The following is a 25,721-nucleotide window of genomic DNA, read 5'->3' as shown; positions in this document are numbered from 1 at the left end:
TTACTTCAAGAAACTGATAGTTTTCAGTTTATATACTTATATCTAGTTTTTATTATTTTTAGAAATAACACAAGGCAGTGAACACACACAATACTCCCTCCTCCTATTTTCCCCACAACAACAACCATGTGAGGTGGATTCGGCTCAGAGAGAATGACTGACCTAAAGTCACCCAGGGGGGTTACATGGCTAAGGCGGGATTTGAACTCACAGTCTCCCATTTTCTAGACTGATGCATTAATTACTAGACCAAACTGACTCTTTCAATTAAAAATATGAATGATCCTGAACAAATCTGATTTTGAAATTTTATTTCTTAGACATAACATAAGCCTATTCCTATCATGATCAGGATTTTTTTTATATGAACAGTTATTATAAACATATGGTTCTTTTATATTAGGGGTGTCAAACTCGGATTTCCTTGAGGGCCGCATCAGGGTTGTGTTTGACCTCGGGAGAGGCATGGCATTTTCAGCTGCAGCTGCCTCTGCCAGTGAAAACAGAGCTATGGGGGGGGCTGCGCCTGGCTTCCCTGAGATCCATTTTCAGCTGCAATAGCCTCCTGCAGCCCTCTGCCAGTGAAGACAGAGTTCCCTCCCAAGTTCTGTTTTCACTGGTAGAGGCACTATGGGCCAATCCTTCGCTGTTTCCAGGGCAGCCCTGTGGACCAGATCTAAGCACCCTGGAGCCTTGAGTTTGACACCCCTGGTTTATATAAATAGGTAGCAAAAATAATACAGATACTAAAAAGTGAAATATTGAAAGAAAATAACTAAGTAAAATATTTTAATGGAGAAAATTTGCATAGTTCATTTTCCTTTCATTGTCTCTACCCACCAATCACTGTTTAAGCATCTGTCCTTTTCTGGAAATATTGAATTATTGCTTGTATGTGTTTAAGAAATGGTGTTTCTTAATGATCCAAAGCAGACTGCCCAGCTTATTGGCTTATTGATATCTCACTTCTGAGATACTAATTTGGAAGACATTGGATTTGGAAAAGTTAATCTGCCTAATTTATTCCATTTCTACTATCATCTATTTCAACCATATCAGCTTACCATTTTATGTCAATGAGTGAAATCCCACATTTTATACACTCTTATCTACTTTCTATCTATCTAACTAAACTAAAGAAAGCCTAGGGCTATTTCTATATGATTAGTTCAATTTGGTAATACAGCCATAATCTTTACAATAATTTTACTTTTATGAATATAAGGAAACGAGAAATTTAAGCATGGCAATCAAGAATTTCTTTTTCTGTTCTAATTATATTTCCAGGAATACAAAATTCCAGTCTGTGGCTGTGATGTTTTACTTCTATTCAATTTTCTCATTGATCATTAACTTACTCTGTATTTTAAGCCAAATTTTCGTGTTTGGTTGTTTGGAAAGAAAAATATGGGTTGAGAAAATAGTCAGAAATGTGCATGAATTAAACAAAAGGAAAAAAGTGAGTCCCACCCCAAAATTGAGGAAAAACAATGACTATTTCATAGAATAGCCAGAGACAAATGAGCAGCAGTTTATACAATAGACAATTCTATTGTTTCTGTATACTTCCAGTGTAACTACAATACCACCTCCCTACAGAAGGTATAGGAGATGGCCTTGAAGAACGGGAAGAAGGACCATTATCAAAACAATAGTTAGAGAAGGGCTGACTTCCTTTTCCCTCTGTGTAAGGAAGAATCATCAACACTCCTTCCTTCTGACTCAGAATGAAATAAAGGGAAGGTGTTCCATACGCTCTCCATGGTTATATTTGTCTCTTCCACCACAATAGTTGGTGCTTCTTTTCCATTTCAGTCTTCATATCTGAAACCTGGAGCTGGTGAGAGACATCCACACTTTCAAAACTTTGATTCTAGTAGCACAGGCTTTTCCAACCTGGTGCTGCTTACAAGCAATGGGTAGTCTGTCCTCACATATCTCTCCTCAGTTGTATATTCCTGCATCTCACCAGAATTGCCTGTGGTTACTGTTCTCTTTTTTCCAAATATTTCTGGCCTTTGCTCACCCTAGAAAACCCAGCTATTTCAAGATTCATAGAGCTCCATTTCTTAAGAAACAACTCAACAACAAATCCTCTTATGGGCATTCTGCTGTCATTTTCCCCATCACCACTGCTTGGGCCAGTCACTTTCTCAGCCCAACTCATGTCACAAGGTTGTTATTGTGAGAAAAATAGGAGGAGGAAAATGTGTTGGATATTTTTGCTGCCTTGTTTATAAAAAAATTGAAGGTGGGATACAAATAAATAAAATTTGTCCCCCAAGTTGCTTCCAATGTGTCCAGGGCAGGTTAAATTTAATATCCAGTAGTTGAAATGGAATTTATTAGTTATTTTACAGATGTATTTTTGAATCAATCTATATTCACAGCAGTTTACAAAACAATCAACCAAAACATCTGTAATTGTTAAAACAGATGTGGTGGAATCTAAGAATTGGTCAAATTTAGTGTCCTTCCACTGCAGAAATAGGCCCAGGCCTGACCTCCCCCAGAATTGCTAAAGTTTTATCTAATAGTTCCCAAGAGAATGCAGTCAGTCTGGCAAGATTCTTGTAACATAGCTGACTAACAACAAAATTTTCTGCTTCAGACTAATCACAGGTGGTTCTTGTTGCTTGTGCCTGACATCATGGTAAATATAGATACACTGAAACAACCACAAGCTAATTAATAGTGGTAATAAAGAACAAATAATAATATAACTAAATAAAATATCAACAATTAACCATAAGTAATACAAACTAAGAACAAACTCCACTCCTTAGTAGCATTGATTATGTTATTTAGTTTGGGTAATGAAACATCTGCAAGAAAACAACCAAGCTCAGAGAGCACCCCTCATAAAATGTAAATAAAATAAATTAATATTTCACTCTTCTTGTGATAGCAAGGAGAGATCAGCTACCACCAATGTAGCATTGAGTCTCTTGACAAGTGATAGGTCATTATATAAAAAAACTGTATCCCAAAGCCACTATTGAGTGGGAATATACTACGGTAAGCCATCTAATAGCCCAGTTGATCTGGCATGATGAGTCATTCCTCATTTCTACTTTGACATGAAATCACTAAAAGTCACAGAGAAGATGGGTAGCTTTGAAGACTTCAAAATACCCAAGTAGGTGATTATGGTGGCAGAGTTGCAAAACCCCTTACTCTAGGAACAACGTAGCTGTTGTACAGATTTCTGTGCTCCAGAAAAAAGAGAGAGATAATTGCAAGGAGTCTCCTTATACTCTATGCATAAAGGATCCTGCTCCTGATGAATGTGGATTCAGTTAATCCAACACTCTATCTCTCACAAGTGAAGAAAGATGAGAATGAGGGAGGTCTCCATTCACGATGTAGAGTAGAGTTTAGGGGAGAGTCTTAAGACATGAAATTCATGGTTGAAATGTAAGAGGTTCAAAAATCAAAAGAAGAAAATGTGCCCAGATGATCTAACATTGGATAAGACTGTGAGAATATGCCTTAAGTTCTTACGATCTTTCCTAAGGGTAGTGGGTTCAATACAGGCATTGGACCTGCTTCTTGATAGCCAGCAGCTTCTTGTTTGAAATCTCATAGTTTCATTCATGGGTAGCAGCTGAAACACAAACTGAACATGGAGGGAAGTTTACTGAGAACTCAGGAGCAAATTGTAAACACACAGATCCCAAGGCAAAATCAAGGTAACAGCCTGGACAATAAGTGGGCAGACAGGATGTTGATGACAGAACTATGGCTGAAAAATGACTTGCAGAAAGGCTTGTTGGGTTTTAGAAAGTCCGTTTAGAAACCTTTTACCTTCGTAGTAAGCTGTCAATGTTGTGGTCATTGTTGCAAATTTAGAAATAAATTTAGGATAAAAACAGCAAAGCCCAAGAAATGTGGAACTAATAATATTGGGGGAGGGGGGTTGAGAATACCAAAATAACAGATTGTACTTTAGTTGAATTCATCTGTAGTTCTTCAGAAGAAATGTATTATTCCAAATAATTGAGTATAGGCTGGCAATGGTACATTTCTCAAGTTTAATGCAGAAGCTGTTGTCATGAAGACACTGAAGAACTGTATGCACTTGGTTGTCATGGAATGTATTGTCCTCAGAATAAATATATGTATCATCTCAACAATAAATTACTTGTTCAAGAGATTATGGAAATATGGTTCATAGTTCATAGACTTGCTCATTGCCAGTCTGAATGACATTATTAAATATTCAAATATCCCATAATGATAGTCAAAAGCTATCATTCATGTCCCTCCTTCATACAAATCAGATTTCTCTGAGGACTAGCTTGTGCACTGTTGAGTCTGTAGCCCTTACAGTCCCAAGGCCATGGTGGTATTTATGAATGACCTTGGGAAAAAGGTGAAGAAATGCAGCCAAGAGAATTGTCAGATAAAAACCATCAGCCCACAGCAGGAATTTGGGCAGGACAAGTGGTTAAGAAGAGACTCTCCCTATTTTCCTTGAGCTGTAAAGGGTATGGAAGGAGAAAGGTATTTTCATTCTTGAAAGATTTTGTTAATGTGATCTTAATAATAAAATGGAATTAGTTCATCTAGCTGTGTTTCATGTCTATTCTACTTCACAAGGCTGACAACAACTGAATAATGTAAGGAGGAGATCAAATAAAACCGCGGAAGTTTCTGATAGTTGCTAGTGGTGAGTTGTAAAGGGAACATATTTGTATTGACTAAATTATTTAATAAACTTACCTGTTGTAGCTGTATTCCTGTGCTAAGTATGGGTTACAGGATAAAAGGATTGTTTAAATGGTAATGTGTAACTTCACAAGACTCAGCTCATTTAATTTCTGGTTGATCCAGCCTCATAGCCCTTGACTGTCACATGTTTTTTTTTGACAAGCGAGAGTGGAAGTAAGGAATTTGCTAAAAAAATGCCACATTTCTTTACAACTATAGCGTTTTAGGTGTAATGGTCAGAGTCCATTGGCATATGCCTTATATATGCGAGCAGTAAGAAGTGTTCAATGGGTAGTTCTCAATTTATAACCACAATTAGAATAATTTCCATTGGCAGTTGTTATGTGAATCCTGGACAATTTTTTTTGCTACCTTTGTTAAGTAAAACATCACAGTTGTTAAGTGACTCATTCACCTGTTAAGGGAATCCAGCTTTCCTATTAAGGGAATCCAGCTTTATTTTGCTGGTCAGAAGTCATCTGGGAAGGTCACAAATGGTGATTATATGACCCTGGGATGCTGCAATTATCATAAATAAATATTGATTGCCAAGCACACAAATTTTGATCACGACTGTGAGGATGCTACAACAGTACAAGGACCCAGTTGTAAGTCATTTTTTCTCTGCTGTTGTTATTTTGAACAGGCACTAAATGAATGGTTGTAAGTCAAGAATTATCTATAATGACTTACAGATGTATGTATTCAATTGGTAAATTTCAAATCAAAGCCTGCTCAGTATAGGGAAGTAGGAAGGAAAAGGGAATGAAATAGAGTGGTATCTTATTTTACTACCTGTAGTCATCCACAACAACTCATTTTTTGATAAATGCTCAAGCAGACATAAGTTAATGTTGTCATTATGTCTGGAGTGTCTTGATGAACCATCTCATCTCATATTTCATCAATCAATTCTTGAACTGGTCTGTTAAGCCTCTCTCCTTTTACTCTACATTGTGAATGAACATATGGCCACACTCAAATCTTGCCCTATTGTAGATAGTAGATTGCAGTCATTCCAAAAATAATGCCTGTTTATAGGATGGTGCCATCTGGCCTCCAGGAACACCAAAGGGTAGAAGGAAGGAGGGCAGGCCATCCTACCATTTGGCACCCCCAGGTTGCATCACTGGGAAGCAGGCATCACTTTTGGAATGGCCACAGTTCATTGTAGCTATTCACTTTTAGGGTGGAGCCATACAGCCTAGGGATGCTGAAGGGTAGAAAGGCCTGCCCTCCTTTCTGAACACGAGCTCTGGAGCTCTTCCAAAGGTAAGTGCACAACCAGTGATGGGGGCAAGAAGGAGGATGTGGGACCAAGTGGAGTGGGAAGAAGACCCAAGACCTGTGGAGGCTTAGTGGGAAAGGATGGGTAGATATAGGCACTGTAGCATCCCTGTGGTCAGTTGTAAGGGAGAATCCACCAAATTTTAAGCACATTACCACAGGACAACTGCAGTGGCTATAACTTCAAAACTGGGTCATAAGTAGCTTTTGAGGGATCTATCATAATTTTAAATGGTGGCTAAGCAATCACTCATAAATTAAGGATTACCTATATTAGTCTGAACACATCCAGCAAAGGAGAATCCACCAGTACAGTTCTCAGAACTACCGTATTTTTTTTTTACTAATATTAGGATTTTAAAAAAATCAAGATTCAATTAGAATTTGCCTTATCAAACAGCTCTTAACCTTCCATTTGATATTCTTTTAGATATTTGAAGAGTACTACGATATCTCTTTGCCCCATTATCTTTTTCTAAGACTAAACATGCCCAGTTGCTTCAGTCTTTTTAATCCTTTGATCATCCTTGTGGTCTTCCTCTGAAACTCTTCCAATTTCTTCAAATCCATTTTAAAGTATGTCTATGACCAAACATGAGCATACTGAAATGATTACTCTGATGATTTGGAAATTAGATTTCTATTAATGCAGCCTAAAAATAATTTCTGTGATGTAGTGGGTCTCTATGTGCTGACAGCTGCATCACAATACTATCATATCAGTTGCAATCAAATACTACATGATTCCTTATTGGGAGGTATTTTATTTTGACACATACTATTACTAAGCCAAATATTCCCCCACTTACTATTTTAGTAAAGCCAATAAACATATACCTACCACATTCCTACAATATATTAAGAAAAATTCTATCAGAAACTGAGATAAATGTACTCTAGCAGGATGTGTTATTGACAAATGTATGCTGACTTCGGGGAAGTATTGCATATTGTCTTATCATAAAAAAACACTCAAATGTTGGTTCTTTTTGTTTTTCACACAAACATAAGGAAATTTACAAGAAAATTGGACTGCTATAAACATACCAACTTTCATAGAAATGGACTTTTCAGTCACTGAATTCAAAATTCCCCTTTCCTTCCTGTTGTCATATTTTCTATAAGCAATATAATCTTACTTTTCTTGCCCTGTTAGACTAGTTCTAACAGTGCCATTTATAGCATGCAAGAGTTGCAGAATAATAGATTGGGTCTGGAGTTTTGTGAAGGCCCAGAATCCTAGGGAAACATTTTTTCCCCAAATTACTCCAGTTTGCTATGAAATCAGACTCTGATCAAATCCAAATCTCTCCCTTAGTTTGCATCATTCGTATTATACTGGTACATTTCTAATTATTATTAATTTTGTTAATTGTTTATTATTTATATTTAAAATAATATATATTTATAATTTATATGAATATTTTAGAATATTATGGAGATTGTTAATTATAAATGATAGTACTTCATGTTTCATCACACCAGTAATGAAAACAAAGCATTCTGCAGATAACCTAGAAAGCTATCCAGACTAGCTATTTCTAACATCATCTAGCAATAGTTGTCATTATATATCACTAATATGGACATAGTGGTGTCTAATATAGCCTGTAGTGATGTGTAGCTGGTGCTATAAATCACTAGCATGAATAGAAAATCCAGAAATATAAGCTAAGCAAACTATCCAATCCCATGTCATCAGAACCATGCTTCAATCATCGAGGAATACTGTAATATGGAAAATAACATGGAAGATCACTTTTAAGCCATGTTAGATATAAAGTTAAAGGTAAAGATTCCCCTCACACATATGTGCTGGTCGTTCTCGACTCTAGGGAGCAGTCTCATCTCCGTTTCAAAGCCGAAGAGCCAGCGTTGTCCAAAGACATCTCCGTGATCATGTGGCTGGCATAATTAAATGCCGAAAGTGCATGAAACACTGTTACCTTCCCACCAAAGTGGTCCCTATTTTTCTACTTGCATTTTTTAATATGCTTTCGAACTGCTATGTTGTTACTTTGGGACAAGTAACAGGAGCTCACTCCATAATGCAGCACTAGGGATTCAAACTGCTGAACAACCAACTTTCTGATCAACAAGCTCAGCATCTTAGCCACTGTGTCCCTACATGTTAGATGTAGAAATAGAAATATGGCCAACTTTGGAAAAGCAAGACCATTAAAAAAAAATCAAATATTTTGTATTAATCCATTTTCAAATAAACATACAATAATGCAAAATAAAAAACAATAATTTACCATACTAAAAACAAAAGGAAATAAAAATGTTGCACAACAAAAAATACACAAAAGGACTGAAGGCGGGGCTTAGCAGTGAGAAGACGGAGTTTCAGGCTATTCCTGAAATTCCCCTATTCCGAAGGAAATTGGACGGGTCGTTTTCGATCCTAGCTGTCCGGAAGAGACAGTGAAGGTTTGGGGAGATCCAGTGACCTCAGAGACGTTCGCAGGTCTCTGGGGGGCTTGGAATTCAACCCCTTTTGCCAGCTCCTTCTGGATTAGCTGTATGCTAACCGAAACTGCAGGTTGCCCCTAAGAATGGTGGAAGTGATTTCAACTGGTAAGCTGATTTTATTACTCAAAGAAAGACGGTCCACACTAAAATTTAAGCTAATTGAAACCAAAGAACAGAAGAATCTAGCGGCGAATTGGTTTTTCTTTAATGGATTTATGGCCGGTGGTTACCCTATTTCTTAAATGTTTTAAAGACTACTTCAACATTCCCTCTGACTCTTTTTAAGTGGGCTGTAAACTAACTTACTACAAATTGGCTTTTTACGATCTGACACTTTTATTGCTTGACTGTGTTGGTCTAAGATCAGATAAGATCGCACAGCTCCCAGTGTGTTTTTACTTGCAAATATTTTAGAGCTTCTAACTGCGTCACAACATGGCGTCGATACATACTCCAAAAAGTTCGTTTCAAATGATTTTTTCTGCATTTCAAAAGTTGTTTGACTCATATGAAAGATTTGAAAAAAATTGGACTATTTGACATTAAAATATGAAGAAAAAAGTGAGAACGTTGAATGTTTGAATGTTCCTGAAATACAAATGAAGAATGTGAGAAATGAAGTCTCTCAACTTGCTGACACGCAGGGCGTCTGGTTTATTTCGGAGGGAGAAAGAGATGCAACGCTGGAAAGGGGGGCAGCCATACAGAAGATTTATTTTAAAAGACAGAGCGCAGGAGGAATGAGAAGCATTAAAGAATCTACACTTTATGAAACATCATTTGCAGAATTTTCAATTCCACCCTTGAGAATTAAAGACAAATTGAAAAGTCTAACAAGCCTGGGACAATGTCATTATTTCATCAGAGGCATCCTGAGCAAAAAGGCGCAAAGATATCCCTGTTTGGACTTGCTTATAAAAACATTTGGTAAATCTGTTCCATGAATGGCAATAGGATTAAGAAGGTTTTGTTATTGGAGAGACATAGGCTGATAGATGGAAGAATACAATTTAAAATTAGCTAAATCTAATTACTCTTATTTGTAATAGATATAGCTGAATAATAATTGATATTGATAGTAATGTATATAATGTGGAGTTGATATGATAAATAATAATTGGATATGAGAAGGGAAGGTTGGAAATATTTTTGGACCATATACAAAGGTTATTAATCACAATAATTGTCACTATTAAAAAATAAAATAAAATATATACAGTTAAATGTTAACTAATATGGGGAAAATGTTACGATATACGATATAATTACATAAAGAAGGGAGAATGATAATAAACTACATTGCATGGAAGATGGAATTTTTGGTATTAAATATTATGGATGTTCAGCTAAAACAGGATATGAGGATTTGATGTTAATAGAGGATTTTACAAACAAGTAAATGAAATGTCAGCATGTGGTTATGGACTAAATCTTTGGCATAGTTAAGGATGAAGGATGTTTAAATAACTGTAGTCAACTAAAAGTGGAGGTATAATGATGTCAATATGGTAAACATTTGAGTTAAGATATTTGAATTAATATGAATTATGATATGAATTAATTATAATATGAATTAATGGAAGAGATGCACCAAAACATGTTGTAACCAGCTGATATACTTTTTTTATATATATAATATATATCTGTGTTCCTTTTTTGGGGGGGGGGTCTTTTGTTGTTTTTTTTGTTCTTCTTGTCTTCTTTTTTTTCTTTTTTCTTTTTTTCTTTTCCCACTGGTGTGGGCATGTATTGTTTAAGAAACAAAAATTATTATTATTATTATTATTATTATTATTATTATTATTATTATTATTATTCTTTTTAATAATAATTATAGTCAAATGAAAATGGATATATGATGATGGTGACATGTATGAATCTTTGAGTTAAAATGCTCGAGTTAACATGAATTATGTTTGTTGACTGTGGAAGAGATGTGCAAAAGTCTATTTGTAACCAACTGATACACTTTCTATAGCATGTAAAGAAGGATGTTGTATTTGTTTTAAATTAAAAATTAAAAAACTTTATTAAAAAAATACACAAAAGGAAGAAACAGCTGTAATTATAATTACATCCTGAGTTGGCCTAATCTGGTCTTTTAAAAAGCTCTAAGCTTACAATATTGACCAAGACTGCCCAAGATTGTTTTTTTTTTTTCAAAAGAAAGATAATATGTTGTTTTCTGATTAACCAAATAAGTCTGACTGTTCATGCATCATTCATGACAATGACTAAGTAATGGAAGGAAGTGGGAATAGTGCAGGAAAACAATCAATATATGGGAACTGGATATCTCAATATTGACAGGTCTTTCATTAGTAAAATGGTATATAAAACCTTGTCCATTGATCCTTTGGGAATCTTTTTTTTATTATAATTTTAAAAATTTATTTTGTTACATAAACAACACATGCCCACACCAGTGGGAAAAGAAAAAATCAAAACACAAAAAAGACAAAAAACAGAAAACAAGACAGGGAGAAAAAAGAAAAAACAAAAGAAAAAAAAAGAACACAAGGATATATTATAAAAAAGTATATCAGCTGGTTACAACATGTTTTTGTGCATCTCTTTCATTAATTCATATTAATTCAAATATCTTAACTCAAATGTTTACCATATTGACATCATCATACCTCCACTTTTAGTTGATTACAGTTATTTAAACATCTTTCATCCTTAACTATGCCAAAGATTTAATCCATAACCACATGCTAGCATTTCATTTACTTGTTTATAAAATCCTCCATTAACATCAAATCCTCATATCCTGTTTTAGCTAAACATCCATAATATTTAATACCAAAAATTCCATCCTCCATGTATATAGTTTATTATTCTCCTTTCTTTATGTAATTATATCGTATATCATAACATTTTCCCCATATTAGTTAACATTTAACTGTATATAGTTTTATTTTATTTTTAATAGTGATAATTATTGTGATTAATAACCTTTGTATATGGTCCAAAAATATTTCTAACCTTCCCTTCTCATATCCAATTATTATTTATCACATCAACTCTACATTATATACATTACTATCATTATCAATTATTATTCAACTATGTCTATTACAAATAAAATTAATTAGGTTTAGCTAATTTTGAATTGTATTCTTCCATCTATCAGCCTGTGTCTCTCCAATAACAAAACCTCCTTAATCCTGTTGCCATTTGTGGATCAAGTTCTCCAAACATCTTTATGAGCAAGTCCAAACAAGAAGATCTTTGCACCTTTTTGCTTAAGGTGCCTCTCATATAATGTTGTTGTCCTACGTTTATTACACTTTTCAGCTTGTCTTTAATTCTCAGTGGTGGTATCAAAAGTTTTGCAAATGATGTTTCATAAAGTATAAATTCTTTAATGCTTCTCATTCCTCCTGCGCTCTGTCTTTCGAAGTAAATCTTCTGTGTGGCTGCCCCCCCTTCAAACGTTCCATCTTTTTCTCCCTCAGAGGTAAACCAGATGCCCGGAATGTCAGCAAATTGAAAATCTTCATCTCTGACATCCTTTGTTTGTATTTCAGGAACATTCAAACATTCAACATTCTCACTTTTTTCTTCATATTTTGATGTTAAAAACAGCAAATAATCCAGCTTTTTTTCAAATCTGTCGTACGTGTCAGATAGCTTTTGTAGTGCGGAAAAAATCATTTGAAATGAATCATTTGAAACTTAGACAGACGCCATGTTTGTACGCAGTTAGTATTTTCCCTTTAGAGGCTTTAAGGTATTTGCAAGTAAAAACAAGCTGGGAGCTGTACAATCTTATCTGATCTTAGACCAACCCAGCCAAGCAATAAAAGTGTCAAGTTGTAGGGAGCCAAATTATAGTAAATTGGTTTACAGCCCACTTACAGAGAGTCAGAGGAGATGTTGGAGTAATCTTTCCTTTGTCCATGTAAGTAGCATTTAAAACATTTAAGAAATAGGGTAACCACCGTCCATAAACCAATAAAGAGATCCAATTCGCCGCTAGATTCTTCTGTTCTTTGGTTTCAATTAGCTTAAATTTTTATGCGGACCGTGTCTCTCTGAGTAATAAAATCACCTTACCAGCTGGAAACACTCACGCCATTCTTAGGGGCAACCTGCAGTTTCGGTTAGTTTACGGCTAATCCAGAAGTCACTGGCAAAGGAGGTTAAATTCCAAGCCCCCAGAGACTTTGCGAACGTCTCTGTGGTCACTGGATCTCCTCCAACCTTTCACTGTCTCTCCGGGACAGCTTGGGTTCAAAAATGAACCGTCCAATTCCTTCGGAATAGAGGAATTTCAGGAATAGCCTGAAAATCCGTCTTCTCACTGCTAAGCCCCGCCTTCTTCCTCCTCATCCTTTGGGAATCTTAGTGGATGCCCTCCAGTTTACAAGCAAACCCAATATATGTCACATATTTCACAACTGTTTCCAAAGAAAATCAGGGGTGATTGGATTAAAGAATGAGATATTTTGAAGACCTAAAACTATTTACAAAAAAAGCAAAAAAAACCAATAAACAACAGGCAATGTTTGCATATAGTGAAATAAGCTCGAGAATATAGAGTACACTGAGGCTAATAATTAAGGCATTTTTTTAAAAAAAAGTTTACCATTAAGCATGTAGATGAAAAAATCCAATGCACACCAGAAGTGCAGATACAGAAACTTGAACAATGGGATTTCCCAAAATGTTTTTGTCAAAGTTTCTCATCAACATTTCATAAATAAGTGTAGCAGTCAAAAGGAAAAAGACTGGTCTTTTTACAGAACAACATTTTTAAAAAGGATAGGGGGTTAAACATGTTGTTTTATCCATAGCACCTAGATTTATATATCGCTTCATAGTAATTTGCAGCACACACTGAGTGATTTACAATGTTAGCATATTGCCTCCAACAATCTGGGTCCTCATTTTACTTATCTTGGAAGGATGGAAGAATGAGTTAACCCTGAGCCATCTACTGTAGATAGGCAGAGTTACTCTGCAATAAGGCATTCTACCCAATGCACAACCAGGGCTCCTGATTTTCACACAACATGCCAAATTATAATATGTAGCATTAAGGCATTAAAGCATTGTGATCCATAAATTATGCTTTATGACTTAAGCAAATCCAGTAAGGCATAAGGCAAAGTGTGAATTTAGTCAATATAAACTGAAATTGATGTGATTTAACTTATACAGGTGAAACTCGAAAAATTAGAATATCATGCAAAGTTCATTTATTTCAGTAATGCAACTTAAAAGGTGAAACTAATATATGAAATAAGATTCATTACATGCAAAACAAGATAGTTCAAGCCGTGATTTGTCATAATTGTGATGATTATGGCGTATACTCATGAAAACCCCAAATCCACCATCTCAGAAAATTAGAATATTATATGCAATCAATAAAACAAGGATTGTGCATAGAACAATATCGGACCTCTGAAAAGTATAAGCATGCATATGTATTCAGTACTTGGTTTGGGCCCCTTTTGCAGCAATTACTGCCTCAATGCGGCGTGGTATGGAAGCTATCAGCCTGTGGCACTACTGAGGTGTTATGGGAGACCAGGATGCTTCAATAGCGGCCTTCAGCTCTTCTGCATTGTTCGGTCTCATGTCTCTCATCTTTCTCTTGGCAATGCCCCATAGATTATCTATGGGTTTCAGGTCAGGCGAGTTTGCTAGCCAATCAAGCACAGTAATCCCATGGTCATTGAACCAGGTTTTGGTGCTTTTGGCAGTGTGGGCAGCTGGAAAATGAAGTCAGCATCCCCATAAAGTTCGTCTGCAGAAGGAAGCATGAAGTGCTCCAAAATCTCCTGGTAGACAACTGCGTTGACCCTGGTCTTAATGAAGCACAGTGGTCCAAAGTCCTGTTGCTCAGTGGTCCAAAATCCTCTTTTCTGATGAGAGCAACTTTTGCCAAAAGCACTAAAACCTGGATCAATGACCGTGGGATTACTGTGCTTGATTGGCCCCTCCATTCTTCCTCCATACTCTGGGTCCTTGGTTTCCAAATGAGATGCAAAAGTTGCTCTCATCAGAAAATCTTTTGATCTTTTCTGATGAGAGCAACTTTTGCATCTCATTTGGAAACCAAGGACCCAGAGTATGGAGGAAGAATGGAGGGGCCAATCAAGCACAGTAATCCCACGGTCATTGATCTATATATATAAATGAGGGGAAGACTGGGTACAAAATATGACCAAATAGTTATATTATGATTTTTCTCTGAAATCAGAGGGAGAATACATACTAATGAAGGTGAATATACATGTCCCAGGACAAATTGCAGGATCCAATTTGGATCAATGATCAGAGGTTTTGTCTTCCAAGCTTTCGAACTCATGCTGGAGCCTATCTTCAGGGACATGGCACACTCTGCCATACATCAAAAACATTTCAGAAGCTGCACAATGCTTCTGATCTGCAGGTGGGCATCACACATAGGAGGCTACCATAGGAGGACAAATTATGTGTTGTAAAAATTGGTTGGAGATGGGAAATACTTCCAATGTAATCTACCAAACCCCCTGCGTGTATTGTCCCTGTAACTATGTAGGACAGATGGGGAGGAAGCTAACCACCAGATTGCAAGAACACAAACGAGCGGTCAGACAATAAGACCCGTAACTGGAACTTCCAAATGCAAAACATGAGTTTTATTACTTAATTACTGTTCAAGGAAATATATATATGGCCTAACTGAAAATACAACTGGTTAAGAATCTAGTGGATACAATAATCATATTCAATGTTTGAGCTACTGTAGGATAAACATGTGAACTCTAAAATACAGAGTTACAAATCTACAATAAAATTTGCCTAATTATATTGCTCTGCTTTTTTCAGCATGACAAAGCAGCTTCTTAATTATCTTGTAGACTTCAGTTTTTCCAAAATACATTTCATTTAATCTCTTTAAATTTATCAGTGTAAATTAAAGAGAAGGGTTTAGTGATACATACTTTCACACTATCATAAATTATTAAATAAAAATGAGCATGACTTTCAATCCAGTTTTAATCATTTGTCTATGTATCTGTAGTAGCATCACAGTATCATTGAAACACCAGTATAAAAACATGCCTAACTTTACATATACTCTGCCTTGGCACAACAAATCAAGAGCATACCATTTATCATATAATGAACAGGTAATGTCACTTGTTTTCTTTTTTTATAGTATAATACAAAGCAGTATTCCCAAATCTCTATGCTGAAGACTAAAATACTGATTTGTAGTTGCTTACTGAATCAGTAGTATGAATCCAAGCACATGCATCACACAAAGGTGGCAGTGTACATGTCTTTCTTGCCAATTGAGAGACAAGCAAATGATCTTATTTTAGTTAAAATGTCATCAGTGCTTAGTTCAGATCTATGTCTTTTATTTAGAATCCCAGCTACAACTCATATACCATAGGACAATTAAAATATTTGTATTCCAAATACAAGCTGGGGGAGAGGGGATTGGGCAAATCCTATTTCAAACTTAAAAGTGAATCTTTAAGGTATGTATTTCTGAGTGAGGTTATCAATGTAAATAAGGAATAGATTTTGTTCAACTTATCTTCATTGTAGATTCACGGACATATACACATTCAATACAGGAATCGATATAGAAATCTATTCCATAATTATTACTATCCAGCAGCTATTAAACTTGACATCACTATGTTTAGGAAGTAAAATATAATATTAATTGTAGCCTCATTAGTTAAATAAACATTTGTTTTCAAATTGGTAGTAAATATTTCAAGTAGTACATTATTAATTATTTAAGCTTTGCCATTTTACTTTAAATCAAAAATTGTATATTTCAGTTTTAGGCACTGGCTCAACTAAGTTGTATCTTCATAGTAAATATTGTCTTTGATTTTACTTTTTTTGTCACCTAACAGTTTTATGTAAAATCTCTTGTTAGGTGTCCTTTCACTGTATTCTTTCAATAAAGTGCAGTTTGAGCTTAACAAAAGGGAGTTGCTAACATGTAAGTAACAGAGGGAGAAGTGGCAGAGGCATATTGTTCACTAAGCTGTACATATAAATACTCCACTGTGTGTTGGCCCACTGTAGACCTAAAATGGCTGTATTGCAGGATGTTGTTGCCTGGTGACCAAGAGTGTATTTCCTATACCACAGAGTGATGTGAAGACTTGAAGACAGATTAACTCCTATTGCTCTTAGAAGACTAAGGTACTAAAATGAATTAATCCTAACATCAACATGCTAAATACTCCCTTCCTGTGCATATTAATAAAACTGTGGTCACCCTCAGATTTTCACTAGGCATACAACAACCAAATAATTTTGACTAAGCTTAGTTTTATTCACTGCTCATTAAATCAATAGGAAGATTAAAATCCTGCTAATGTAAAATAATAACTTTTTCTTGCTTCAATGAAGTTATTGCTGTGTGTCCATCCTGGTACAAACTCCCACCTGCTATCAGTGTCTTTTTCTTTCATTAGAATCAAGTAGTTAATTAGCCCCAGCCTGTCCTCTTCTCTTCTCTCCTTGCCTTTAATGCAGCAGTAATGATGTCTAATTATCAGCGGTAGTAGATTATAGAACCTTTAGAAGCAAAGGACTTTGATTGATAGCAAAGCATAACCACACATGTTAAAGCTTCAAGAAGAAAATAATAATTCAACTTTTTAAAATTTTGTTGATGTGGTTTTAGATTTAAAATTACTGGAAATGCCTAAGTAATAATTATCATTGGTGATTAATTTTATATTTAAAATTTTATGCATGGCATTTCAAGTTGTGAAAAAAAGTTTTTTTTATTAAACTGGGCTTGAAGTTACAGTCTGCACCATAAATATTACTAGAATAAGTTACAGTAATAATAATAATGCAACAATCTACAATTAAGAAGTACTGTACATATAAATGATTAAACTCTTCTTATGACTATTGTGGGTTGCTGGAATGAATGAGTTGATAAATTGCTAAACAGACTAAAACATCTGTCCATGGTTTATAGGTTTATAGGTTTATTACATTTATATGCCGCCCTATTCCCCGGAGGGACTCAGGGCGGCTAACAAACCCAAGGGAGGGAGTAATACAAAACAAAAAGCAACCAACAGACAAGATACAGAGTGGGTTTAAAAATGATCAACATTCACCCAATTCGAGCGGGGAAGAGAACTCGTCAACCCCAGGCCTGTCAGAACAGCCAGGTTTTAACGGCTTTACGGAAAGCCTGGAGGGTGGTGAGGGTCCGGATCTCCGTGGGGAGCTCGTTTCAAAGGGCCGGAGCAGCCACAGAGAAGGCCCTCCTCCGGGTGGTCGACAACCGGCATTGGCCGGCAGATAGAATTTGGAGGAGGCCAAGTCTGTGGGATCTGATGGGTCTTTGGGAGGTGATTGGCAGCAGGCGGTCTCTCAAGTACCCAGGTCCAATACCATGAAGGGCTTTATAAGTGACGACTAGCACCTTGAAGCGTATCCAGAGACTGATAGGCAGCCAGTGCAGCTCGCGGAGGATAGGTGTAGCGTGGATGTACCGGGGTGCACCCACAATCGCTCGCGCGGCTGCATTCTGGACAAGCTGAAGTCTCCGAATGCTCTTCAGGAGCTGCCCCATGTAGAGCACATTGCAGTAGTCCAGTCTTGAGGTCACAAGGGTGTGAGTGACTGTTGCGAGAGCCTCCCGGTTCAGGTAGGGACGCAATTGGTGCACCAGGCGAACCTGGGCAAATGCTCCCCTGGTCACAGCCGACAGATGATGTTCTAAAGTCAGCTGTGGGTCCAGGAGGACTCCCAAATTGCGAACCCTGTCTGAGGGGCATAAAATTTCACCCCCCCAGCCTGAGAGATGGAATACACGGCCAATTTTTGGGAGGGAAACACACCAGCCACTTGGTCTTGTCAGGATTGAGTGCAAGCTTGTTTACCCCCATCCAGATCCTAACAGCCTTCAGGCACTGACACATCACGTCAACCACTTCACTGAGTTGGCACGGGGCGGACAGATACAACTGTGTATCGTCCGCATACTGATGGTATTTTATCCCGTGCCGCCGAATGATCTCACCCAACGGCTTCATGTAGATGCTAAACAGGAGGGGGGACAGGACCGAGCCCTGCGGCACCCCGTACTTAAGGGGCCTAGGGCTTGACCTCTGCCCTCCAACCAACACTGGCTGCGACCTGTCCGAGAGGTAGGAGGAGAACCACCGAAGAACGGTGCCTCCCACCTCCCGCAACCGTCACAGAAGGATACCATGGTCAATGGTATCGAAGGCCGCTGAGAGGTCAAGAAGCACTAGGACGGAGGCATGACCCCCGTCCCTGGCTCTCCAGAGATCATCGGTCAGTGTGACCAAAGCAGTTTCCGTGCTGTAGCCAGGCCTGAATCCAGACTGGAAGGAATCTAGATAATTGGTTTCATCCAAGGACCGTCGGAGCTGGGAGGCCACCACTTTCTCGACAACCTTCCCAACAAAGGGGAGGTTGGAGACTGGATGATACTTATTTAGAATGGCTGGATCCAAAGATGGCTTCTTCAAGAGGAGCCTCACCACCACTGCCTTTAACAGAGGGGGAAAGAAACCCGAAGGGAGGCGGTAAGTATCGCCTGGATCCAGCCCCGTGTCACCTCCTTGCTGTTCGTGACCAGCCAGGAGGGGCACGGATCCACATGGAGGCACTCACAGCTCCCATGGCCTTGTCCACTTCCTCAGGAGTAACAAGTTGAAAATCAATCCAGAGATGTCGCTCAAGACCCTCCCCCGGTACCTCGGCTGGCTCTGCGCAATTGGAGTCCAGATCTGTCCGAAGCCGAGCAACTTTATCCGTGAGGAATTGGACGAATTCCTCAGCTCTACCTCGCAAAGGATTGCCCGTATCCCTCCCATTCAGGAGGGAGCGGTGGTGCTAGTGTATAAAGTTGAAGAGGGGGCAGGAGAGAAAAACTTGAAATTTTCTTTTAAGTCAACTATCAATAAACAGTAATATACCCTGCTTTTTCTTCAAATGGGGTCAAAATGTGTCCTGTGTCTCCATGGGATGTTAATGAATTTTATTTAAATCTAAAAGAAACTATTTTAACTCTTTTTTTTCTATCTTGGTCTGAAAGACTGAAATAGACCAAAGGGTAACAGTTGTCCTTGACCACATTTTGAGCTTAGAGAGGTGGTTAGAGGTGGAGCCTGGGGGTATTCAGTAGTATGTCTGTAAATAATCATCCACATTATAGAAACTGATATACTTAGTCCTAGCAATACTTAATGTAAATTATTTGAAACCTATTAAACTTTATTCATTTTTAACTTGTAAGTTGCCTTTCCAGATCAAAATCCTCCAGTAAAATAATAATAAAACTAAACACACTGAAACAAAGCAAATTAAGAGTAATACAATTAGATATCAGGTCAAAGAATAAAGCTCATTTTGGCATGTGCTTGGAAAAACAAATGTATAAGATTTCTTGAAAACTGGCAGGTAGATTGATGAGTATGGAAACAATATGGAAAAGGTCTTCTCCCCTAAGTTAATCAACAGCTTTCAAAGCAGAGCAAGGACTTCTGTTCCTGACTTTACAATATAAGCAAGTTGTCACTAGTAAAAGCACATATGGGGGGATCCAAGTTCCATCCATTTAAGGCTCAAAAGTGGGAACAAGCTCTTTGAATTGAATCCAAAAATGTTCTAGTAGCTAGTATATCTGCTACAGTACAGAAGTTAAATATTCTGACTAGTGTATAACATCTTAGCTGCAATTTTCACATGCTGAAATTTCTGGCCCAATGTCTAAGTAGTTCCTACTTGCAGCTAATTACAGTACTTTAATTCAGATGCCACTTCTGCATCCTCTGCAGATAGAGCCACAAATACTGGCCTGAGTTAGTAAAAAAAAAGTATGATTGGCACTGTATAAAATGAAGCTTCTCCAGCTTGAGTATTTCATTGATTTAAATGCCTCTACTTTGAGCCTGGATCCAGTTTTCAAAACTGAAGATTTTATCTGGTCAAGGAATGATATACCATAATGAAAAGTAATCTGAAGATAATTCAGAGAACTGCCCTACATGTCAAGCAAGCTCTTCATTGCATGGTGGTCACTGAATGTACAGTAACACTAAATCATTATGAGAATTATTATGAATTTGTAATGTGCTGATCACTTTCCAAGACTGGATACTATCCTGTATTTATCCTACATAAGAGGAAAGTCCATTGAACTTTAAATAGACATTAAAGAATCACAATACAAACATTTAAAAGATTCAAGCAAATAAGTAAAATGTTTAGATTAATACAGCGTATCAAGGAAAAAAATAACTGATTGGAAACAGAATCCAAAAGAATTAAGTTATTCAAACTTGTAAAGCAACACACTTGAAACAGAACAGTTAATATACATAAAGCCAAAAATATTACTAATTTTGTTAAAATTGCTATATTGTAAAAAGGGAAACTAATTCTTTCTTCTCACTGAGTTGTTTCTTTTGTCAAAATGAATCTTATGCTCCATTTTGAGTCATTGTGAGAAATAAGATGACATCTACAAACCTTTATCTAAAAAGACCATAGAAAACTATGCATTTTTCTGTTTCATACTTTAGTTTTATGATACTAAAGGCTTTTCAAAGGTGAATGTAGTGAGCGTAACTATTATAATACTGGGTATAATCTAATGAGTTTATAGAAAATAATTTTGATGAATTGCCCCAGATCCACAAAACTTTCATATTGTGTGGCAGTAAATAGCTTTAAGTCTCAGATAAACCAAAAATAAACAATGCATTAAACGATCTGTAGTCTATTCATTTTAGATCATTTAATATACTTCTATTGTTTTGCAAATCACATACATACATACCATCTTATACACATGGTATACTATTGCAGAGGCATAGGTTCTGGCATTTTCCTCTGCATACCTCCAGTATAATTTAATGCCAAAAACCCTTTCCCTCTGTCAATCAGGGAAAAAGAACCCCAAATTCTTGCCCAACTTAAAATTGCTCTAAACAATACCCACATCCTAATATCAAAAGTATAGAAGTGCATGTTGGAGTAAAAGGAGGCCAGCGTAAAGGCTCAGAAAGCAAGAAATACCAAAAGGAGAATATCAACCTACTTGTAACCAACAATTTCCATCTTCTGAAATAGGAAATGATGCTTTTTGCCACCGCCACAGCCCAGCATCTTAGCCCTGGTGCTCTTAGAGTACGCCCTCCACCTCTGCAAGGCTCACATTTCTGGGCTGGCTCAACTGAGAGCGAGCGCACGAGAGACCAATTCCCACCCGGTCCTGTGCGAGCCTACGGCTCTTTTGTTGATTAGCCTGCCCCCCCGCTTCTACAGGCAACCAGCCAGGCACGTTCCTACCGCTCAAGGGATAAGAGCTAACAATGAAAGGGGAGAGCTGATATGCTAAGGGAAACCCCAAATCCCCCGACTGTTTGGGATAGTGCTAATCAGAATCTACTGTGTTCTTGTCGATCGGAAATAGTCTTATGGGTAGTGCGCAGCTACACGACTCGCCAACATACACACGCACACACACATACACAGCGGTACGTTTTAGTTTAGGGGACGATTTCCCTTTTTCTCGTTCCGCTCCTCCTCCCGCTTCCCATCCCCACCCCCACCCCCACCCGGTTAAGAAGAAAGGAACCGGAGGGACTTCGTAGAGGGGTGTGTTTTGTGCACTTGCAACGTAAAGGCAAGGAAGGATCACAAAGCCCTGAGCAGCGGAGAAGGTGCCAGGCAAACGCAACATGGGCGGGAGGGGTGGTGAGGAAGAGATTTCAGGAGGGAGGAGGGAGCGCAACCTGAGCCAACTCGGGGGTGGAGGTGGCAGCTATGGGGCGGCGGCGGCTCCCTACTCTTCCTCCCCGATGTGGCTAAATAACAAGGCAGACAATTTCTCTACTAACCGTGGTCTTGACCGGCACGTACAGCACTTGCATCCCTCCGCCACCAGCAGCACCACCACCACCACTGACCTCGTCCGGACTGCCGAGCTGGAAGCCTTTGGATTTGACCCAGAATTTAAATTTGGCATTATCCGTGGAGCTCGTCTCTGAGCCGTTCAGGAGCTGGACAATCCGCTCATATTTTTTACGGGTCACCGTCTTGGTTTTGCCCGAGTCTCCGTAAGTCCTGAGGCACCAGTCCTGAAACTGGCGATACATGTCCCGGTCACCGCTCTCCATAATCCGCCCTGAGAGACACGCACAGACCAAGCGGACCCGGGGACAGATCCCCCACACCTCCGGGGCACCTGTTCACCCCGGGCTCATGGAGAAAGAGAGCTCCAACGGCAAGAGCCAGCGAGAGAGGAGGAGATCGTCCCTGGCAATCGCTCCGTCCCCGTAGAGGGGGTTGCTTTCTGTAGGCTTGGCGATCAGTTCAAGAGTGGCCCGCCCCGGGACCCGATCATCATCTCCCCCAACTTGCTGTCCCCCTCCTCATACAATCCAGGCGAGCAAATCTGGCCGGGTTGCCTTCTCTTCCCCGTCTCCAGTACGTGAATGTCCCTTCAATGTTGTGCCAGGCAGGACTATCCCAGCGTCTCCAGCAGCGTCTCTTCCCCAGAGGATTGTGCCTCTATGGCACCGAAGAAGACATGGCCCCTGAGTAGATCGAAGCCAAAAGGTTCGAAGCCCAAATACTAATAATAATAATAATATCATGGAGTCGGATTCTTCTCTCCTGGGCATCAGCTTCAGCCCGGATGGTGCAGGTTGGGGGTGGGGGGAGAGAGTAAAGCCCACCCTCCACCCCAGTCAGCCAACCCTCGGCTGTCTTCCTGCGTCTATCCTGGAGGACTCCGTTTCTCCAGAAGCAGGCTGGCTGTGCAGGGTGGAGGAAAATGCTGAAGGGCAGCCTGGCTTTACTGCCCCCTTTTATTTCCCCCTAAATCTCCGCATTTTGAGTGGGAAGCTCTTGGTGGGATAGAAAGTTCTTTCCAGCTGACGAGATACAGGACACGTTGGGGAGAGAAACATCGACACCGTAGGCCACTTTTTAAATCTGGCTCGCGTTGTGTGTTTTTTTAATCGCACCGAAGTGCGAATCTGAAAACATCAAATTTGGTATGAGACTGAAAGGGGCCGAGTTCAATCTGAGGAGACTATTGGCCAGTGAGTGGTAGCTGGCGGTCGGGCTGCGTTTGCAACGACGGCACTCGCTTATGGAGGACTCGCCCAGTCTAGGCTATCCTGAGATCTCCCAAAGCTTCAGGGCGTTCGAGGAAGTTTGGCGCCCGGATGTTTAAGCAGAACCATCATCCCTGCTGCCTCCCCTCCGCCAAGCGGCCCTATTATTGTCCCTTCCTTTGCTGCCGCTTCAGCTCTCGCTTGAGATTCCAGACGTCTTTGGGGCAGGCCCCCGACACTTCCCTCCTCCTCCTCCTCCTCCACTGGAGCCAAATGGCTAACGCCGCCCAACGACCCTCCAAGCAGGCGAAGGAAGACGGCAGCTGCTCCATTCAACACCTATTCGCGGCCCGGGAAAGGGAGTTCCCATCTTCCTCCTCCACCACCACCGCCACCTCCTCCTCCTCCTCTCCGCCGCGCGAGCCTAGACACACTCCCACTCTTCCTCTCTCCGTGCGCCTTCTCTCTCATGGCTTTTGGACCCGTCCAGTCCTGCTTCTTCTCTCTGGCCGCTGCTACTTAGCCCAGCTCTCTCTTTCAGACTCTCCTCAGGCCCATGGGGGTTAAGAGGAAGTCTCATAATGGCTTTTCCTGTCCCGTCGCCTTCTCCCTCGGTGCCGCTTCCTCCATCCGAAAGGCAGCAGCACCCTTAGAGAAATGGCTGGCCTGGCACCTTGCGCGCGCCGCGCCTCTGTCTTGTCCCAGGAAGGCACTTGCAAAAAACGGTCAGTACCCGCCCGCCTCCTCAGCCTCCTCCTCCCCCCCCCCACCCCTCCGCTCTCCCGCTCTCCCCTCCCGTTCGCCTCCTCCCCCGCCTTCCTCCCCGCCAGCCGCTCTCTTCGTTCAGTGGCTCTACTGGTAGATCTCGCGGCGCAAGAACCGGGACTGACAGCCGGCGACGCAAGCTGAGCGGGAGCAAAAGCTCCTTGCTAAACCCCCGTCTCGCTCTCTGCTCCCTCCCAGCTCGTCGCCCGCTCTCCTCTGATTGGTCAGCCGGACAAAAGTTTCTGTGGAGACGGCTGAGCTGCAACGTGACGGACAGAATTGTCCCATTTAGGGATGCTGGGCAATGCGCGTGCTGCAGGCGGGCGGCTGCAGGTTAGAGAGCGCCGCGAAGGCGAGGCTAGTCTGAGCTGCGGACGGCAAGGTGGCGCTGGGGAGGAAGGAGGAGGAGGACGAGGCATCTCCACATCCTCTCCGCCACAGCCAGGTGGGGGAAGGGGGAGGGGCGTGTGAGGGAAGCGTTTCCATGGAGACTTGTTCTGGTCTAGCCTAGCCCTCCCCCCCTCCTCCCCATCTTCCCTCCCATAAGATCAGCTGACACATTATTAGCTTAGGACCTAATTATTGCTTATTGGAGCAACACTTGAGTGAGAGGGCCAGCTGCAGGAGGCAGCTCAAGCCAGGGAGGGAGGGAAGTAGTTCCACCCTCTCCTAGCCCAGGGAGCTAAGAGTCCCAAGAGGGTCCTTAACTTTCAGGGTTCCAGGCAGCCACAACCACCACCTTGTGGTGCTGCTCCCTTTCCACACATCCCGCATAATTTGTTGGTTGGTGGTGGGAATGAGAATAAAGCATTTACTTAACGAGGACCAGATGAAGCCTTTGCAAAAGATTCTTTCTCCAGGTCACTTGTATGGCGGGTTACTGGCTTCTCACTCAGCACATCCTCCTCAGAGCCACTAAGGCTGGCCTTTGCAAAAACAGAGCAGGAGGCTTCAAATGGATCTTGAGTTTCTTGTCACTCAAGTAAGTTATCACTGCCAATGGCTGAGGAAAATATCCTCATTGTGTGGAGAAAGGAACTCCCGTTTGCATTTCATGAAAGATTCTTAGATGTCCCCTGCTAAGTAAGGAGACATTCTAAAGAAAATTCAGCCAATCAGCTGCTTAGAGACACAGTTCTTGCACTATGGAGAAGTTTTTTATTTGGATAGTCCAATTCAGTGTTTTGGGAGTTTAAAAAAATCCATTCGTTTGAATTGTTTCTTAAAAGGGAGCTGTCCTAATCCTTAATATGCCTTTTGTGGCTTGTTAAGGATTAATGTATCATAGCATCCTGTTTACAGAATCCCAAGGCTAAGAAGTCACAAAATAATGTTCAGGAAAGGGGAAAGGGTGAGGCAACTCTATATATGCGTATGTGA

General features: G+C 39.8%; 1 protein-coding gene across 5 annotated transcripts in view; it reads right to left on the bottom strand.

Moving 5' to 3' along the window:
• NOL4 (nucleolar protein 4) overlaps positions 1–23,483 on the bottom strand; it is a 167,218-nt gene extending 143,735 nt beyond the window's left edge. For 2 of the 5 annotated variants that reach the window (XM_014074054.2, XM_014074057.2), the window contains exon 1: positions 22,353–23,483. In XM_014074054.2, the coding sequence (XP_013929529.2) occupies positions 22,353–22,631 (279 nt within the window). In that variant the 5' untranslated portion in view covers positions 22,632–23,483. Of the gene's footprint in view, positions 1–21,550; positions 21,679–22,352 lie in introns of those variants that run through there. The other 3 variants (XM_014074056.2, XM_087707089.1, XM_014074058.2) reach the window with 3 other exon arrangements.
• Between the last annotated feature and the right edge of the window lie 2,238 nt (positions 23,484–25,721).

Source organism: Thamnophis sirtalis, unplaced genomic scaffold, assembly GCF_051295495.1.
Source record: "Thamnophis sirtalis isolate CommonGarterSnake01/CBP01778 unplaced genomic scaffold, rThaSir2_p1.2 scaffold_2, whole genome shotgun sequence".
Classification (NCBI taxonomy): Eukaryota; Metazoa; Chordata; class Lepidosauria; order Squamata; family Natricidae; genus Thamnophis; species Thamnophis sirtalis.
The sequence above is the reverse complement of the archived record's forward strand: the minus strand, read 5'-3'. Positions and strand labels throughout refer to the sequence as shown.